Raw genomic sequence first — 20,561 nt, 5'->3', positions numbered from 1 at the left:
CCAGCTAAAGGAAACGTACCCCACATTCAGATTCACAGCATGGTATCTGTATTCTGATAGAAGTAATTTGAGATAACCACCTATGTGCAGTGGTTCCCAAACTTGGCTACATTTTAGAAATACCTGGAAGACGTAAAAATCACACTGTTCACGTGCACTCCAGTTAGCAGCCAAGTCTGAGAACCACTAATGCAGAAAACTTGGGGGGAAACTAGCTGCTTTCCAATGATCTACGGATTAAAGGTACACTGACATTTCCTTCCTGCACAAGAAGTGAGCTTCCTGAACATTGCTTCACTAAGAATTATTATGGACCTACTTGGTATTTAAGGGAAGGAGTTCCTGCCCTGCCTACCAAACTTAGGGGAGAAAGCACAAACCTGAATATACAGAGGGCCAAATATTATCTCAAACTGAATGCCAGAAAATAAAAATAACAAAGCTTTAAAATTTTATCCCAATATTTGTTAAAAATTGATGTTATCAAGAGTCAAGTTCCCACTCCTCAATATCTGAAAAGTAAGAGACGGAGGGAAAATAACAACCCTCAGGCTGGCTTGTGAAGGGTTTTTGTTTGTTTAATACATCTGAAAAGAATGCATATACAAAGAATTGAGACATGAGAAAGCATTGGTTCAACACTAATGAATCTACAAGAATAAGGATTGGGAAGGTGGGAAAGATTACCTCAACATTTTTAAAAACTGAAAACTGCAACCAAAATAAGCTGATAAAATCCCTATTAACACTTATGAAGAGTCTTCATAAGACTCTTTCCATGATTTTATTAAGCTAGAGAGCCTTACTTGGCTGCTCTAGGGTTCCTCATATGTAAAACAGAAATAAGGGGATTCCCCTGACTGGTCCCCATGTTGTTAAGTGTTCTCCCCACCCCCACCCTACCCCCAGCTTCTTAATGAAGCAGGCCTCCATCCTCCAAACTTGAGAGGATGTGAATCATTCCACAGATGTCTGTCTTCTAGCACCACCCCTCGTATTTCCTCTACATACCAGGTCTTCAGCTGCATTCTAGGAACACCATATACTACTGAGTTGCAAATCTATGCTAAGCATATAAGACAATGACTGACAGGGAAAAAAATTTTTTTAATTACAAACTCAATTCATTTGGTGTATTTCAAAGGTGCAATACTTTTCTTCATTTATCAGTGAAAGAAGTTAGAAACTAACTTCCCCAAAAAATCAGCAAATGGCAAACAAATGTCCTTGAAAGTCACAGTCACATATAGTGCATCCTAGAAAAGAGGAGGGGCAAGACAGGCTCCACCCACTTTCATGAGTTTCATCAAATACTGGATCTACTCAAGGGTGGAGAGAAAAGGCAACTTTCAAAAAGGAGTATGTTATTAAATGAGGCATTTACTACACTCCTTCCTAAGAGCACCAGATGGGGAACATGTTTTCTAAACTAGATCTAGGAAGTGGAATGTGGAATCAATCTGTCCTCCTCCCCTTAAGGGCTAACCACTGGTTAATGAATTAAAAAAACAAGACTAAAAAACAAACCCCACACACACTCCCCCCAAAAAAAGAGGAGGGAAAAAAAAAAAAAAAAACACTAAGATGTCCCAGATTACTCTCCAGAGTGGAACCAGGGAGCAGCTTCAACAATTCCAATTAGTCTGTTACAGAGTCATCCACAAGCATGCCTTGCTTTAAAAAAAATTTTTTTAAAACAACGAAACAAAAACTAGTACTAATCACTTTTCTGACAATATACAATTACTCAAAATTAACTAGTACTGGGAGGGGAAGGGGGGTCCATACCTATGGGCCTTGTCTCACACGAGTGCATGTGGGTAGGTGCAGGGCATTTGTCATTATTGCAAAAACGAATTTTAATTTTTAATCTTTAGTTTGATTTAAACATTGCTTTTAGTATGATGCTGACACCAGCTGTGCAGAAAGGGCTCTGAAGAGATGTTCATAGCAGCACACACCTGCGGCTCTTCTTCGGTTCTGGAGGCTCCAGGGCAGCCAATATTGCTTCGTCAAATACATTCTTTAGGCCTTTCTGAAAAGGGGTAGAAAGAAAAAATGGGCGGTCTGATTTTCAGTATAATAGAGTTCAAATTTAAAACATTCAAACCCCCAAGAGGTGGCAAAGAAATAAACATTAAAAACAACCCTGAATCTCAACACAATAATCTCACTTCACCAAGATTTGTCCAGGGCACTGGAAGGATTCAGCAATTCAGGATCAGAGGAGCAGATATTCACGAAAGAGACAGTGGTCCTTTGAGAAAGCTTTGTGCAGACCAATGTATGTCACAAGAAGCAAACAAGCACATGGGTCATTTGCTCATTCAATATGAGTTTTGTAATGCGCTGCTAAAACATTTTACATAAAAACAAGGGAAGCAGCTCTGCATTCAAATGAAACAGCTGGATGTGAAACAGGACTGAGAGGATGGGCACGGGAAGGTGGCATCCTTTTTCTACGGAAGGCACAGGCAAAGAGAGAGAGGGTGATTATGGTAGCTGCAAAGATAGTCACTTTGAACTCCCTTTATCCCACCAATTAGACAGAGCCAAGGAGATTCAAGGGAGCAGAAATGTGGATACTTGATACAGATGTAACATTAGAGCCAGTCAGTGCAACAGGAATAAAGCTTCATCAGGCATTTATACAAACAGTTGTATATTTTAATTTCAAAATTTGAAGGTAACCACAATTGTATATTTCCCTCACAACAAAATCAGAAGCAGGAAAATATAAAGGTGGCAGCTTTACATCTCAACATTAACAAACTGTAAGTCAACTGTTTAAATGGATGCTATTCTTAAAAGATAACGCAACAAATGAACTTATAAAGCAGTAGCAGATACATCAATATCTTCCCCACCCCAGACTGACAAAAACTCCACTACAGCACAGACAGCCAAAGCAACAGCAACACAAAGTTTCACTGCACAAAGAAAAACTAGAAAAGAATCCTCCCTTCCCCATTACACTCAACTAGGTCACCCCTTTCCCATAGTTTGTCATGCAATTACAATTAACAATTGATCATAAGAGTCAAATGGTGTTTGTGTTACTTTCTCCACCTAGAACTAAGATCTAGAAGTGTTAAAACTCTTGTTATTTTCTCCAAGAGGACATTCTTAATACCAGACCAAGTTTCCTTTTTCAATAGTAATCCAAACCAAAAAGCTCTGAGCATCAGGCAACTCAAGCAGCAGAAAGTTAAAAAAGTCCAACTTGACTACTGATCACAAAAAATTTCTATAAGATATTGCATTCTTGATCGAAACTAATACAGAGATTGCTCTAAGGTGGTGAGTAAAAAGACGCAGAGGCTTTCAAACAGGATGGTTTTATTCCTTTGTTTTTAAACGATCTTTCTACAGTGGTGGGACAGGAAGCAGCAGCAAAGAAGGGAAGGAGAAAACAGTTTAGAATATACAGCACTTCCTTTTGGGTTGAGTTTCCGGAGGCTCGAGGGCAGCTAGGATAGCCTCATCAAACACATTCTTCAGACCTCTCTACAAGACAGAGGGGAGGAGAGAGAATAGCAGCCAGGTTAGAGGATTAGAAAGACTAGCAGGTACAACAGCAGTCCGGATTAAATGAGCTGAATTCACAGAAGCAGTGTGCCTTAAGAAAAATGCCAGAATGCAAGATCTTAAGCCCATAATTGGGAGAGTAGGTAATTGACCAAAAACTTCACCTCAAGCAAGGTTAACTGAGCAGGAAAGCACTTTTTATTAAAATGCAGTACGCTGACTTCTAACACATTTTGGAGATAAATCTATTACAATTTCAGGCTTATGTGAATTCAGCCCCTGAATAACTGAAGGACACAAATAGCAGACTAACAGGCATGCTATGTGTTTCTAGGTTCAATGACATATCTGAGTGCGATTAATCAGGATTTCATAGTAAACTGGTTTCTCAGAACAAAAAGCTTTGGACGTTTAAAAAGAGTGTTAATTGTGCAATAGTACGAACTAGAAGGAGTTTAAAGAACGGACTCTAGAAACAGCATACACTTCAGTTATTCAGCAATGTTATTAGAGCAAGTAACCACCACCCAAGTCATAAGAAAACAAAGAATGGGGTCCTAGAATGAGTTTTAGCAAGCAATCCAGTGCTTTAAGATGTCTGCATGGGTATCAGAGCATAAAGCATGGAGTGAAAACAAAGAATATTCTCAGATCTTAAGTGGATTAAGTTACAGAAATACACTTACACCTCAGCCAGAAACTCCAACATGACAGTGTGACTCAGCAGTGGTGGTACTTAGGACCCAGGTCTATAGACTCACCTAAACTCACCTAAATCTGAAGCCACAAGTTTACCACTCAAGGTTGTTTCACATGTTCTTTAGTTTGATCAGTTTGATCCCAAGTAAATATGTCCTAAAAGTCCCAGAACACAGCTCTAATTTTAAGTGCCAACCCCAGACTACCCCAAGTGTTCCCACCTCTACCCTGCCCCCATTCATGACATTCCACAGGACTGGTACCCATACATCACATTAGATACAAAATAAATGAGAAACAGCAATAAATCCTTTAAAAGAAACAAAGAGGTTAAAAAGCTTTCTTCTTTCTACATCATTTACAAAGTAGAAACGCTACATAAAAGTTAAAATTCCTCTGCAATCCTTTCTACACATCTAGGAACAAGTCTCATTCCTAGTCAAATATAAAAGGAAGGAGGGAGTACAGAAAGGAAAACATACTTTATAAGTAAAAAAAAGAGGAGGAGAACCACTAGAAACTGGAGTGTATCCCTTAACAAGAAGGAATTCCTTTCTCTATAATCTTTGCTTGACCATTATCTGTTTACATTAAGACTTTAGTTTTAGAGGAATCAACAAACAGAATCTGTAATCCTAAAAGTTCTAGCTCCCAAACACGACAGACCCCATTTTATAACTTCTCCTCTTTTGACTTTTCCATACTTCAAACTCTCCTAAGAAAAATATACTTGCTGAGACCTTTTAAACTTCATATTCGCTACGAAGTGACTTACTACATACATCTGTTGACACTAAAAATCTTACATTAAAAGCATCCAATTATCTAAAGCTTTACTAGTGACCTAAAAGTGGATCCACAGGGCCTATGTCTTTCCCTCAAAGGAACCCCCATCTAGAGAACAGAAGTATGCATCAGAAGCACACAGAATTAATGTTTAACACGGACACAAGTGTTTCACACATGACATTCTGTACCTCTATATACACACACAAGCATACTCTTCTAGGAATGTTATTAAAACAAAGAAAGCAGCACCAGGCATTTTTTTAAACTCTCAAAATAGTACTGTGTGTGAGAAGATGTAAAATCTTCTCAACTTTTAAATAGCTGCTTTTATAACAGCACTAAACTGCCCCAAAAACTAGGATTAGAAGATTATGTTTAAAGCATCTGGCATTAGGCCCTTGACGTTATCCTGAGGGATATCCCAGTTAAGCAACCAAGTTTTACTGTAAATATCCAACCAAGTACTAAATTGAAGCTTATTAAATTATACTAGGCCCTATAAACTAAATACCTAGTGTATATGTAATAAGTAACCATACATGTATGCCATTTACCCTAGTATACATGGAGTTAAGAATCCAATAATGTTTTTAAAAAAAAACAATAAAAATGAACAATTACCTGAAAAAGGAAGCATAATGTAATGAGTTTAATACAGAAACCTCCACCCTTCAATCTTGTCCTATTTTAATTAGGCATGTTTGCTCACTGTTCCAACTTCAAAGCACCATTACCGGTACTGAACGTAAGAATTTTGTGCTTATTATTTCCATAATTTTTTCCTTTGTCCCCAGAACAGTACTCAAAGGATAGAACCGACGATATCATGAAGGTGAAAAAGTTTAAACCATACACATCAGTTACAAGTCCCATTCTAAACACCCTAACACTGCTCCCTATCCTCAAAATCTGAGTTTCCCATCAAACTACTAAAAGAGTTCCAATTAAATCACTCAAAAAAGGCCAGAATGAAAGAGAGGTCCACATGAGGAAGGAATACTTCCAAAAACATAGGAATAGAGACACTATTATAAAGCACGTTTGAGAACTGTGGCAGAAATAGCCATGGCTGCCTTCTTTGACATGAAAGTCTCAATCATTATGACTAATTCCCTAACCTGATTGAATTACCCAAGAAACAGTATAATATCAATTGTCAGAATTGGCAAGAAAAGATGAGACATATTTAGAGGAAAATTTAAGTGCCTAGGAAAAAAAAATCATTCACATCCTCTCTTGCAAATTTGTGCTTATCTGAACCTTTCCCGTAAGGTTTTCGACGAATCATTCAGTACAACATGAGAGCTTACCAACACAAGCAGTTTAGAAACTATATAATTATTCTCCAAAATACTCAGAGGCCTCTAACAAAAGAGTATACAATATGACACTGCTCATATTCTTGCTGGGCATCTTTGGGCACTGCTGATCACTGTTAGAAACAACTCCTGTATCCTAATGCTCTAATAAATGACAAGACTGTAAATACGCATGGGGTTTCATGCCATCCTTACCTGTGTGAGTGCAGAACACTCCACATACTTGACAGCCTTCAGGTCACGGGCCAGCTTTTCAGCAGTCTCTGGAGTGATAGGCTTCTGTTTGTTCTTGGCAAGTTTCTCAATAGTAGAGGGGTCATCTCTGAGATCAATTTGGGTCCCAACAAGCAAGAAAGGAGTCTTTGGACAGTGGTGAGTTATCTCAGGCACCCACTAAAAAAAGGTATTTTAAAATACACCTTTGTTAATCCACAAACCTCTAATGCTATTTATTACAGGTCAGTAGAAATTCTGGGATGACCTTCTTAGGCCAAGAATATCTGATCAGCTCACCTTTTCTTTCACATTTTCAAATGAAGATGGAGAAACCACTGAAAAACAGACTAGAAATACATCTGTTTGTGGATAACTCAGCGGTCGTAATCTGTCATAATCCTCTTGCCCTAGAAAAATGAAAAATATTGGACTGAATTCAGCAACTGAATCTTGATGTCCTCAAAGCATTAAAAGCATCCTGTCATTACTCAAAAAGCAGCTTACTTATCTAATAAAATACATAGCTCTGTAATACAATATGTGGGCAATATTCTCAACAAGCTAATTCTACATACTCTAAGCACTCAGAACAGCAACGAATTTACTATTGTTATTTGCTTTTATTACTAGTTTGAGGTGTTCAATCTTTGTGTCCATTAGAAACCCAATAATAAATGTAATAATAAACTCTTGCTACAGAAATGGTTAAAAATCAATCCTTGTAATCCCCGCACTTTGGGAGGCCAAGGAAAGTAGATCACCTGAGGTCAGGAGTTTGAGACCCGCCTGGCCAACATGGTGAAACCTACTAAAAATACAAAAATTAGCCAGGCATGGTGGCACACCTCTATAATCCCACCAACTTGGGAGGCTGAGGCAGGAGAATTGCGTGAACCCAGAAGGCAGAGTTTGCAGTGAGCCAAGATCATGTCACTGTACTCCAGCCGAGACAGAGCAAAACTCCATCTCAAAAAAAATCCTTGCCAGATATGGTAAAGAAACAATCACAGTGAAATCATCTAAGGAAAGAAAAACCTCAGTGAAACCCAGATGACAAAATCCACTGCCCATCATGACTACAAACACAGGTTCACATATTTAGTTAATGTATGCATGTAAGACCAGTATCTGAAACTGATAAAGCCTCAGAAAAACTTTTGGCAAGAATTAACGTATACTCAAAATAATAAAAATACTTAGAATTAACTTAATCAGAGGCAAAAGACTTGGACAAAAAAAATTTCAAAACTGCTGAAATAAATTAAAGAAGACATAAATAAATGGAAACATATCCCACGTTCATGAATTGGAAGGCTTAATACTGTTGACATGTCAATATTATCCAAAGCAACCTACAGATTCAATGCAATCCCCACCAAAATCCCAAGGGATCCTAAACAGCCAAAATAATCATGAGAAAGAAGAAAAAGCTGAAGGACTCCCACTTCCTGATTTCAAGACTTACTACAAGACTATGATAGTCAAAACACTGTGGTATTGGCATAGACACACATATAAGACAATAGAATAGACTAGAGAACCCAGAAATAAACCCCTACATATATGGTCAAATAATATTTTTTTTTTTGAAGACAGAGTCTTATTCTATCACCTTGGCTGGAGTGCAATGGCACAATCTCGGCTCACTGCAACCTGTCTTCCAAGTTCAAAAGATTCTGTTGCCTCAGCCTCCCGAGTAGCTGGGACTGCAGGCACATACCACCACGCCAGGCTAGTTTTCGTATTTTTAGTAGAGATGGGGTTTCACCATGTTGGCCAGGCTGGTCTTGAACTTCTGACCTCAGGTGATCTGCCCACCACATCCTTCCAAAGTGCTAGGATTTCAGATGTGAGCTACCACACCCAGCCTAGGTCAAATACTTTTTGATAAGAGTGCCAAGATCATTTAGTGGTAAAAGGATTCTTCAATAAATGGTGATGAGAAAATGAGATATCCACATGCAAAAGACAATGTTGGAACCTTACCTAATACCATATACAAAAATTAACTCAAAATAGATAAAAGGCTTAAATGTTAGACATAAAACTTTAAAACTCCCAAAAAACATAGGGCAAAAGACTCACAGTTGGACTTGGCAATTAATGTCTTCGGATATCACACCAGCCAAAAAATAAACTTCATGAAATTTTTTAAATTTTCTACATCAAAGATAGTCATCAACAGAATAAAACGGCAACCCACAAAACAGGAAAAAATATTTGCAAATCATGTATGTGGTAAGAAATTAATACCCAGAATCTACAGAGGACTCCTAAAACCAAAAAAAAAACACCCAATTTAAAAATGAGCAAAGAACTTGACTGAATAGACCTTTCTCCAAAGAATATAAACAAATGTCCATAAATGCTCAACATCACTAATCATTTAAGGCAATGCAAATGAAAACCACAATTAGATACCACCTCACACTAATTAGGATGGCTACAACTAAAAAACAAAACAAAACAAAAAAACACAAAATTAGTGTTAAAGAGAATGTGACTACATCAAGCCTCAGCATACTATTGGTGGGACTATAAAATGGGACAGCCACTGTGGAAAACATTATGGAGGTTCCTAAAAAAAAATTGAAAACAGAATTACCACATGATCCAACAATTTCACTTATGGGTATAGACCCCAAAAGAACTGAAAGCAGAGCCTCAACAAGATATTTTTATACTCATGTTGATATTCAATATTATTCAAAATAGCTAAAACGTGGAAGCAATTCATAGCACCAGTATTAAAACTAGAACAAACATCCATCAACTTGTTAATGGATAAACAAAATTGTGATATAGTCACAGAACAGAATACCACTCAGCAATCAAAAGAAACATCTACCAATACAAACAACACGGACGAGTACATTACACTAAGTAAAAAGTGGCAAACACAAATGACTACATATTGTTTGGTTCCACTTATATGAAACCCTAGAAAAGCAAAACGGTAGAAACAAAAAAAGCAGATCTGTGGTTGCCTGGAACCAGGTCAAGGGACAGGGCTGACTGCAAAAGGAAACCCAGAAATAAACCGTTACATATATCGCCAAATAATTTTTGATAAGGGTCCCAAGACCATTCAGTGGTAAAAGGGCTCACCACAAAAAATTTGAGGGGTAATAAAAATGTTGTGCATTTTATTATGGTGGAGGATCAGCAAAATGCATCACACTGAACACTTAAAAAAATTTTTTTGAAGACAAAGTCTTGCTCTGTCACTCAGGCGAGAGAGCAGCGGCAGGATCTCGGCTCACTGCAATCTCCCGGCAATTCTCCTGTCTCAGCAGCCCGAGTAGCTGGGACGTACAGGTACACACCACCACACTCAGCTAATTTTTGTATTTCAGTAGAGATGGGGTTTCACCATATTGGCCAGGCTGGTCTCAAACTCCTGACCTCAGGTAATCTGCCCATCTCAGCCTCCCAAAGTGCTGCAATCACATGCATGAGCCACCATGCCCAGCCTTAAAATGATTTTTATTGTACTACACATCAATAAAGCTTTAAAAAGTACTCACCAGAAAATGTAAAGGCTTACCAAAAATAAACTGAAATCTGAAAATACTAATTTTCAACCACAAGTAGCCATAAATTATCTTTTCTCTGTGCCCTTGGACATAAATGAACACAGAAAAAAATCCCTTATTTACCATGAGATCATGGGTCACTGCTTTTTCTATTTTCCAAGTTTACTATACCATTACTTTCCTAATTTTTAATGTATTAAAATTTTCTCTAAACTTTATCGTCTCTCCATTTCATATTCTCAATCAAATCCAAATAGTTCCTCATGGTACACAGTATAACACATTCCATGAGAGCAGCATGTTAGCTTGTAGACAGTAACAGAATAACTCAAAGCAGAAAGTTTAGAATTCCTACATTTTAAAGATATTCTAAAGGATACCTTTCTGAGATTTTCCTCTGGCTAGCCGAGTTGATAATAAGACGGCACATAGAGAAAAGTCAGAAATTAAGATGTGCAGCCACTCTTAGAAACAAGAAATTAGGTTCATTTAAGGAAGAAAGTAATTTGTTCTTACGATTTGGATAGTTGACAAATGTCAATACTGTGAGGTAGATACTGGTTCACTCTCAAAATATTTTCAGATACAGTATAAAATAAATAAGCTATCTATCATAAGAAACTAAACATGCTATTAGACACATGAATAGGCCTTCAAAATATCAGAGAGTTATAATAATAAATACTGTATATGGCTTACAATCTTATAACGTTAGGCATATTTAGGAAACTCTAGGCTTTAAAAAGGAGCAGGCAGGGATGACAGGAGAGAATCAGCAATCGTGATTCCTATGAATTCATTCCCTTAGTCCCTCCCCAACCACTAATACAGTTACCAATTCTGTGCAAGGTGCACACACAGGATTTTAGTTCAATTCCGAGCTTGTGCAGTGCACTCTGCTCTCACTCTACTTCATCTACTACACTGTTCACCCAGGGTACTCCAAACTCCGATTTGTCAATACAGGTCTTGAAACTGCTCCTTGGCCAAGCATCACCAATCATTATGTTCAATCCTGCTAACTAATAAAAGGCAAGCACTTTGCTCATGTGCTAGTTTCTCAAAATGTCCACAAGAAAGAGACAACTAGCAATTGTTAAAGATCAAAACAGTATAAAAGGCATTAAGTTTTTACCTGCAGTATCAAAAAGTCCAAGAGTATATGGTTCTCCACCAATCATAACTGTGACTGCATAGTTGTCAAAAACCTAAAAACAAAAAAATACAACATTGTCAGTGTGCCAGAAGAGAGTTAAAATGGGACAGGACAACTCCTAAGCTAAGGCAGTGTTTCCTTGCTAAGATTTAATTGTCCCTTAGTCCATCCATCATCCTTATATAACCAATCTGGCCAACCATGTCTCTGCGCAAGCTGAACGGTTCTTGGAAAAAGACAAAGGATGTGTTCTGAGATTTCTGCTCTACCTCAGCAGCCTGGATAAAGAGCCAAAGGGCCGGGCGCGATGGCTCCTGCCTGTAATCCCAGCACTTTGGGAGGCCGAGGTAGGTGGATCACAAGGTCAAGAGATCAAGACCATCCTGGCCAACATGGTGAAACCCCATCTCCACCAAAAAATACAAAAAAATTAGTGGGGCGTGGTGGTACACGCCTGTAGTTCCAGCTACTCGGGAGGCTGAGACAGGAGAATTGCTTGAACCTGGGAGGCAGAGGTTGCAGTGAGCCAATTTCGCACCACTGCACTCCAGCCTGGCGCCTGGTGACGGAGTGAGACTCTGTCTCAAAAAAAAAAAAAAAAAAAAAAAAAAAAAAAAAAGCCAAAGAAGGTTTAGAGGTGTCACGGGAGCAGAGTCCTCTAGCTACACAAAATGAACCTGTTCAAGTTTGAAACTTTTGAGACAGTGGTCTACCTCAACACTCAATCTGATTCCTAAGAAATTATTTCTTCACAGACCATTTCCTTTTCATCTAGAATTAAAATCTCCTAGATACATGACCTTTCTTCCTTTCAGAGTCCTAGAAAAGGTAAGCCTTGTTACAAGCAAGTCCATCTGAAAGAAATAGTGGTACCCTCAAAGTACCCAAATAAACTGTCTAAGATAAGGCTGGCAGATTATTTCCTGTGAATTTCTTTCCTTTTTTTTTTTTTTTTTGACACCGATGGGGGGGGGGGGGGGCCGGTGACAGACTCTCCTCTTGTCACCCAGGCTGGAGTACAATGGCATGGTCTCAGCTCACCGCAACCTCCGCCGCCCGGGTTCAAACGATTCTCCTGCCTCAGGCTCCCAAGCAGCTGGGAGTACAGGAGCATGCCACCACACCCAGCTAATTTTTGTATTTTTAGTAGAGACAGGGTTTCACTATGTTGGCCAGGCAGGTCTCTTAACTCCTAACCTCGTGATCCATCTGCCTCGGCCTACCAAAGTCCTGGGATTACAAACATGAACCACAGTGCCCAGCCTGCTGGGAATTTATGAGTAAAATTCTGTTATTGAGCACAAACTGCATGACCTTCTTTAAGATGCTTAATATGTAAATAGACCATGAAACCCTTATCACATTCAGTAAAGTATATGTTAATATTGGTGGTACTAAGCTATTTGTGAAAATAGGAGGTTTAACGATAATTGGGAAAAGACCCAACACAAATTCTGGATTCTTCTGAATTAATTTACAATTGAAAAGCAATGCCTTTAGCCATGCGAGGGGGTTCCCAGCGCTCTGGGAGGCCGAGACAGGCAGAAGAACACCTGAGGTCAGGAGTTTGAGACCAGCCTGACCAATGTGGAGAAACCCCGGCTCTACTAAAAATAGAAAATTAACTGTGGGAGGCTGAGGAGGGTAGATCTCCAGGTCAGGAGTTCGAGACCAGCCTGGCCAACATGGTGAAACGCTGTCTCTACTAACAATACAAAAAATAGCTGGGCATGGTGACAGACACCTGTAATCCCAGCTACTTGGGAGGCTGAGGCAGGAGAATCATTTGAACTCAGGAGGCAGAGGTTGCAGTGAGCTGAAATTGTGCCATTGCACTCCAGCCTGGGCAACAGGGAGAGGCTCCGTCTCAAAAAATATATATATACACAAAATTAGCCAGTCTTGATGGCAAATGCCTGTAATCCCAGCTACTCTGGAGGCTGAGGCAGAAGAATTGCTTAAACCTGGGAGGTAAAGGTTGCAGTGAGCCAAGATCACACCATTGTACTCCAGCCTGGGCAACAGGAGGGAAACTCTGTCTCAAAAAAAAAAAGGAAAAAAAAAGAAAGAAAGAAAAGCAGTGCTTTCATACACAACTGTAATCTGTCAATTTAAATTAAAAAATTTAAAAATTAAATGACATATAAAATTTTTAAAAAGCAAAGAAAAGCTTTCCAACTAGAAGAATACCATTATTTTAAGACCAGGCCTACTAAACCTTTTAGCTACCTACTCTAATTTTCTGATTCATGTTTTAATAGATTGTTCAAGAGCCAGAGAAGCAAGGGTATGAGAGAGATGACAGTTAAAGGAAAGTCTGTTCTTAAAAACAAGAACAACGAAAGGGAATGAATGTGGTTAAGCTCGCAAACCAAACAGGTTATAAATCACACTTAAACGACTCAAAAACAGCCCTCTGTTACTGGCTTGCTCACATCCAAAACTGGACTAAGAATCAGAAAAGCTGGCTTCAATTCCAAACTCTACTTACGTTAGTGTTTAATTACTTAGACTTCTAAGTCTCATCCCTAAATTGGGCCAGAATACCCTCATCCATAAGAGGTCAATAAGACTATGTACTGTCCCTTCCAGCTCTAACTTTCTATTACTCTAGAAATGGCAAGCCCCAATTTATAGATGGGAACAAAAATGCATTTCACACCAAATCCATTTCCATACTAACTTAAACAGGTACCATGAGAGCATTATTTGTGCCTCATGGTCCATTTATTTACCTAAAGCAGCTCATTCCAAATTTTATTCTACTACTACTCTTCCTCTCGCCCTATCCTTTTTCCAGAGATCTACACACAAACATACATATAAAACACCCACAAGCCCACTTTAAATACAACACTAGAAGATCGAAGTCATAAAAGACTCAGAAATTATGTTTACAAGTAAGTAACTTCAATGGAGGCTGAAACAGAAAATTTTGGTAGCTGTCCTCACTCTGAAACAAGATTCGTGTACCTCTACAAGTCCCCTGTAAGTCCACTGAACCTGAAAACATCTTCCATTTATGCTGTCTCCAAATGGGCCAATTCAAAAAATAAATGTGATTTTAGTGTTTCATAATACCTTCAAATTCTCCCCCCTTCAAAAAAAAAAAAAAAAAACTTTACTCATTTTTGAGACAGGGTCTCACTACCTTTCACAAATGAGTAAAACTCTAGCTCTCTCTCTCACTTCAATATTTTTATTACTCCCATCTTTCTTCTACCATTCCAAAAAGTTGATTAAAAAAACAATTATGGAGCCAGGCACAGTGGTTCACCCATGTAATCCCAACACTTTGAGAGGCCAAGGCAGGTGGATCATTTGAGGTCAGGAGTTGGAGACCAGCCTGGCCAACATGGTGAAACCCAGTCTCAACTAAAAATATAAAAATTAGTCAGGCGTGGTGGCCGGCACCTGTAATCCCAGCTATTCAGGAGGCCGAGGCAGGAGAATCACTTGAACCCGGGAGGCAGACGTTGCAGTGAGCCAAGATTGCGCCAATGCACTCCAGCCTGGGCAACAGAGAGAGACTCCATCTCAAAAAACAAACAAACAAACAAACAAACAAACAAACAGCTGTGGTGGGTGACTCCCAAAGGTTTCTGCTGGTGTTCTCATAACATAATGGTCTTCTCGTCTCTGCCTCTAAGACCCAGTTTGGAACTCCCATTACTGCTAAGAGAATAGCTCTGCAAGAAAAGCGGAGACACACACTACTTTCTCTGAAGTTACAGGACCCAAATGGTATCCCAGGAGACCTCCAAGCATTGAATCAATAATTGGCCAAAATATAAAAAAAAAAAAAAAAAAAAAGGTCACCTCATTCCAAGATGTGGGGCATACTTCACCAAATTGAGACCACCACTCGTTAGAATCTTGTCTACCGGAGTTTTGCCTCCCAGCACTTCTTGCAAACCCTTGTGTCACCCCTTCTGACTTTCCACTGATTTTTCAGCTGTTTAATTTTAAAGTGTATATAATTTACCCATGAGAAGTCAAGATCTTTAAAAACAGGAAACAAAGGCAGACAACAGAAAAAATTCAGTACACATAGAGAAAGCGTTTCCAAAAGGATAACAAATTTTAACACATTTTACTAATAGAAGGAAGCCTTTATACTTACAGTCGGTACATATTCTGATGGAAATTTGTTTGTTGTGTAGGATATCAGGAGACATGTTTTACCAACAGCACCATCGCCCACAACAACACACTTAATTGTCTGCATTGCTGAAATAGTTTTGTATCCACTATAAATATTTCAAATCTGATGTTAACCTGCAAAAAGATTAAAGACATTTGTTTATTTATACTTATATATGTATTTTTTTTCCCTCAGCAACAGGTTAACAGGCGCTCAGAGCAAGAAAAGAACACAATTATTATGGCTACAAGAACCCAGTGAGGAAAATATTGACTTGCTAATAGTTACAATAACAAATAAAGTCCATTTCTAAGTTTCTGATCCATGGCTGTTTCAACTTCTTAAGTGTTATTTTTAAAAGGTCTAAAGTGGTGTGATAAGCAGCATATTCCTTTTTATAAAGAGAGAAGGCTGGGTATGGTGGCTCACATCTGTAATCCCAGCACTCTGGGAGGCCAAGGCGGGTGGATCATGAGGTCAAGAAATCATCCTGGCCACCTCGTCTCCACTAAAATTACAAAAATTAGCTGGGTGTGGTGGCGCATGCCTGTAGTCCCAAATACTCAGGAGGCTGGGGGGGAGAATCACTTGAACCCAGGAGGCGGAGGTTTCAATGAGCCAAGATCAGGCCACTGCACTCCAGCCTGGTGACAGAGCAAGATGCCGTTTCAAAAAAAAAAAAAGAGAGGAGGCTATATCAGAGAAAATTCCAAGTAGCGTGCTAAATATTATTTTGTGAAGGCTGTTCTTCGGTTACATGTGCACACACACATATACATATGCACGCATGTGAACTAGACTGCAATACAAAGGCCATTGCTTTACAGAATGATTCATTATCCAGCCTTAGGGCTATAGTTACTCAGGATCTAACCAACAAGCAGCAGAGCACCACACGATCACACAGTAATTACATGAGTAACATGAGGAACTGAACAAAGATCAGGGTGATTACTGGTCTTAGCAGCTGTTTCAGCACCAGAATGCCTAGTCCAAAACTTATATTTTTATAATGAAAATGTCAGATTGCTCTAAATCATAGTGACTTAAAAACAGATACTATAGCTTCTTACTAGAGTCCTCCATTTTAAGAAGCTATCAATTACAAGTACCAAAGAGTCATTAATTTGAGATGCTTTTTTTCACATTTAAACATCTCTAAAGTCAGAATATATCTTTATTGAGTCTCTTAGAGTCATTATTATCAGCCATTTTCCCCCACATTCTGACTTCTATGAAATTGGAATGTTAGATTCAATGAAATACTCTAATAGTTTTCTGAAAGAATAAAAAGAAACACCACCCAAGATATACCTAGGTTTTAAGATAAAGTCCTATTTAAATTATAATCCTAAGGGATTATAGTTAAACATAAAAATACAGAACCACCTCACTCTTAGTCAAATGCCACATGCTTCTATAGCACCATTCGCGACACTTCATCAAAACAATTTATAAATGCCTATTAACATCTCTGTAAATGAATGTATACTACCTCACGTACCACTATACTTCTAGCACTGAGCACTTCTAGACCAGTGCACTGTGAGCTGCTGAATGGATGCAAAATTCATGAAACAAAAAGAATATGAAACTATGTTAGTATAAGTAACCTACAAGAAATATACACTCTCCCTTTCCTCATCAAAATTATCTGCAGTATATTTATCTTTTTTTTTTTTTCTTTTGAGACAGGGTTTTACTCCCATCACCCAGGATGGAGTGCAGTGACACAACCTCGGCTCACTGCAACCTCCACCTCCCAGACTCAAGCAATCCTCCCACCTTGGCCTCCCAAGTAGCTGGAACCACAGGCACATGCCACCATGCCTGGCTTTTTTTTTTTTTTTTTTTTTTTTTTTTAAAAAAAAAAGACTGGGTCTCACTGTTACCCAGGCTGGTCCTGAACTTCTGGGCTCAAGCAATCCACTCACCTCGGCCTCCCAAAGTGCTGGGTTTACATGCATGAGCCACCGCAACCAGCCATATTTATCTTTCTTTATTCAATTTCCTTTTTCCTTCTCTTTTTATGTGCTAGAGAAGCACCCAAACTAATACAGCATTAAAAGTTAAGGACCCCTAAGCTAGATCAATTACTGGTTCAATCTAAAAGCATTGTCAAATAATAATAGTAAGCAGAAAATACTTATATAGCATTATACTAAGTGCCATGTACTGTTCAAACCATATTACACATATTCACACATTTCATCCTCCCAAAAAGCCTATGAAGTATGTACTATATCATTCCTATTTTACAGGTAAGAAGAGGCTCAGCAAGTAACTAAGCCAAGGTTATTCAGCCAGTAAGGGTAGAATTATAATTTAAACCCAAGCAGTCTGACTCTCAAGTCCCTACATTTTTTTTTTTTTTTTTTTTTTTTTTTGGAGAGTCTCACTCTACGGCCCAGGCTGGAGTGCAGTGGACATGATCTCAGCTCCACTGCAACCTCTGCTTCCTGGGTCCAAGCAATTCTCCTGCCTCAGTCTCCTGAGTAGCTGAGATTACAGGCACATGCCACCACACCTGGCTAATTTTTTTTATTTTTAGTAGAAACAAAGTTTCACCATGTTGGCCAGGCTGGTCTTGAACTCCTGACCTCAAGTAATCCAACCGCCTGGGCCTCCCAAAGTGCTAGGATTACAGGCGTGAGCCACTGTGCCCAGCCTCAAGTCCCTGCTCTTAATAAACATTACATTACACTATACTGTCTGAGAAGTGACATTAATAAAAAACAAATGTAATCAGTGCTAGTGGGGTGACAAGTATATATCCACAATAGTTACCAGCAATACAAACAGGAAGGCAAAAATAAAGAAGAGGAAGCAAAAAACAGGTGCTAAGCTCACTTCCTGTTTTTCACCCTGCATATAACTACTGAATTTTATTGGGAAAAGGGAGGCAAGAAGAAAGAGCAAGATAGAGTTTGCGCTTCCCCTTTCTATTTATCCACAAGTCTTCTACTTCTTAGACTTCCTGACCTGACTGTTAGCAATTTGTTACAAACTGGTTGGTTGTGAGTCCCGTTAAGAGCCTAGGTTTTGGAATCAGAGTGGCTTTAACCACACTCTAGCTATGTCACCTCTGTGTAGTTTGGTTTCCCTGTCTGTAAAATGAAAACAGTATTACTTTTCTCATAAGGTAAACTGACTAAGATAATACATGTAAAGAACTTGCAACAGTGCTTGGCATACAGTACATGCTTAGTAAATGTTAATTATTAGTCTTAAGTAAGAGTACCTTTAAGTCAATATAAGAAATTTTAAGGCCGGGCGTGGTGGCTCAAGCCTGTAATCCCAGCACTTTGGGAGGCCGAGGCGGGCGGATCACGAGGTCAAGAGGTCGAGACCATCCTGGTCAACATGGTGAATCACTTCTCTACTAAAAATACAAAAAATTAGCTGGGCATGGTGGCGCGTGCCTGTAATCCCAGCTACTCAGTAGGCTGAGGCAGGAGAATTGCCTAAACCCAGGAGGCGGAGGTTGCAGTGAGCCGAGATCGAGCCATTGCACTCCAGCATGGGTAACAAGAGCGAAACTCCATCTCAAAAAAAAAAAGAAATTTTAAAACAGCAACAATTCCAAACTTCTTAGAAACTCCTAACAGTTTTTATTTCCATGATAATTATAGTACAATCAGCCCTCCATATCCACAGATGTAGAACCCACAGATATAGATGGCTAACTGTACTATGCCATTTTATATAAGAAACTTGAGGGAGAGATCCAAGATGGCTGATCACTAGCAGCTTGGGATTGTAGCTCCCAGTGAAAGCGCAGAGAACGAGAGGACGCCACACTTTCAGATCAATTTTTGTTGCTCACACACCAGGAGATTCCCAGCGGAGGAGCCCCACGGGTCGCCAGCACGACTCTTGAGGCCGGTGAGGCGGTTGTTGGTGCAGTGTCAGAAAAGCATCATTAGCCTTAAAGCCGCTGTTTCGGCCAGCGCAGTGGGTTGCTCAGATTCTAGTGCCGGGAATCAACAAGTTGGACGTCCATTGAGAAACCCAACTATAAAGACGGTAATTATAAAGACCACAGATGGATAAATCTATAACGAAGGGAAGAAACCAGCCTAAAAAGGCTGAGAATACCCAAAATCAGAACGCCTCTCCCTCTACAGGGGATCACAGTTCCTCATCAGCAACGGAACCAGGCCTGATGGAGAAAGACTGTGTTCCATTAGCAGAAGCAGGCTTTAAAAAGTGGATGATAAGAAACTTCTGGGAACTAAAAGAACTTGTTCTAACCCAATGCAAAGAAACTAAGAACTTTGAAAAAAGGTTTGATGAAATGTTAACAATAACACACAATTTAGAGAGGAATATAAGTGAATTAATGGAGCTGAAAAACACAACACGAGAACTTTGCGAACTATGCACAAGTTTTAACAGCCGAACTGATCAAGCAGAAGAAAAGATATCAGGTCGAAGACCAACTTAATGAAATAAAACAAAAAGACAAGATTAGAGAAAAAAGGATAAAAAAGAACGAGAAAAGTCTCCAAGAAATGTGGGATTATGTGAAAAGACCTAATCTACGTTTGATGAGTGTACCTGAATGTGACGAAGAGAATCAATCCAAGCTGGAAAATACGCTTCAGGATATTATTCAGGAAAACTTTCCCAACCTAGCAAGGCAGGACGATATTCAACTCCAGGTAATACAGAGAACACCACAAAGATATTCCTCAAGAAGACCAACCTCAAGGCACATTTGCCAGATTCACCAGGGTTGAAATGAAAGAGAAAATACTGAGGGCAGCCAGAGAGAAAGGTCAGGTTACCCATAAAGGGAAGCCTATCAGAGTCACAGCAGATCTCTCAGCAGAAACCCTACAAGCCAGAAGAGAGTGGGGGCCAATATTCAACATCCTTAAAGAAAAGAACTTCCAACCCAGAATTTTACATCCAGCCAAACTAAGCTTCATAAGCGAAGGAAAAATAAAATCTTTTGTGAAGAAGCAAGCACTCAGAGATTTCATCACCACCAGGCCTGCTTTACAAGAGCTTCTGAAAGAACCACTACAAATAGAAAGGAACAACCAGTAGCAGCCTTTCTAAAAAACATGTCAAAAAATAAAGAACATCAACATAATTAAGAACTTGCATCAACTAATGGGCAAAACAGCCAGCTAACATTAAATGGCAATATCAAACTCACATATATT

The 20,561-nt window shown here is 39.1% G+C and overlaps 1 protein-coding gene across 3 annotated transcripts in view; it reads right to left on the bottom strand.

Moving 5' to 3' along the window:
• Positions 1-557: 557 nt before the first annotated feature.
• Positions 558-20,561, bottom strand: part of CDC42 (cell division cycle 42) — a 41,962-nt gene continuing 21,958 nt past the window's right edge. For 2 of the 3 annotated variants that reach the window (XM_032300723.1, XM_032300724.1), the window contains exons 2-6: positions 15,367-15,521; positions 11,223-11,295; positions 6,849-6,958; positions 6,531-6,728; positions 558-2,035 (exon numbers count right to left, since the gene is read on the bottom strand). In XM_032300723.1, coding sequence (XP_032156614.1) covers positions 1,946-2,035; positions 6,531-6,728; positions 6,849-6,958; positions 11,223-11,295; positions 15,367-15,471 — 576 coding nt within the window. In that variant the 5' untranslated portion in view covers positions 15,472-15,521 and the 3' untranslated portion in view covers positions 558-1,945. Of the gene's footprint in view, positions 2,036-2,649; positions 3,508-6,530; positions 6,729-6,848; positions 6,959-11,222; positions 11,296-15,366; positions 15,522-20,561 lie in introns of those variants that run through there. The other variant, XM_032300725.1, reaches the window with a different exon arrangement.

Source organism: Sapajus apella, unplaced genomic scaffold (assembly GCF_009761245.1).
Source record: "Sapajus apella isolate SASKATOON/1434 unplaced genomic scaffold, GSC_monkey_1.0 scaffold43, whole genome shotgun sequence".
Lineage (NCBI taxonomy): Eukaryota > Metazoa > Chordata > Mammalia > Primates > Cebidae > Sapajus > Sapajus apella.
This window is presented reverse-complemented; position numbering and strand designations above follow the sequence as displayed.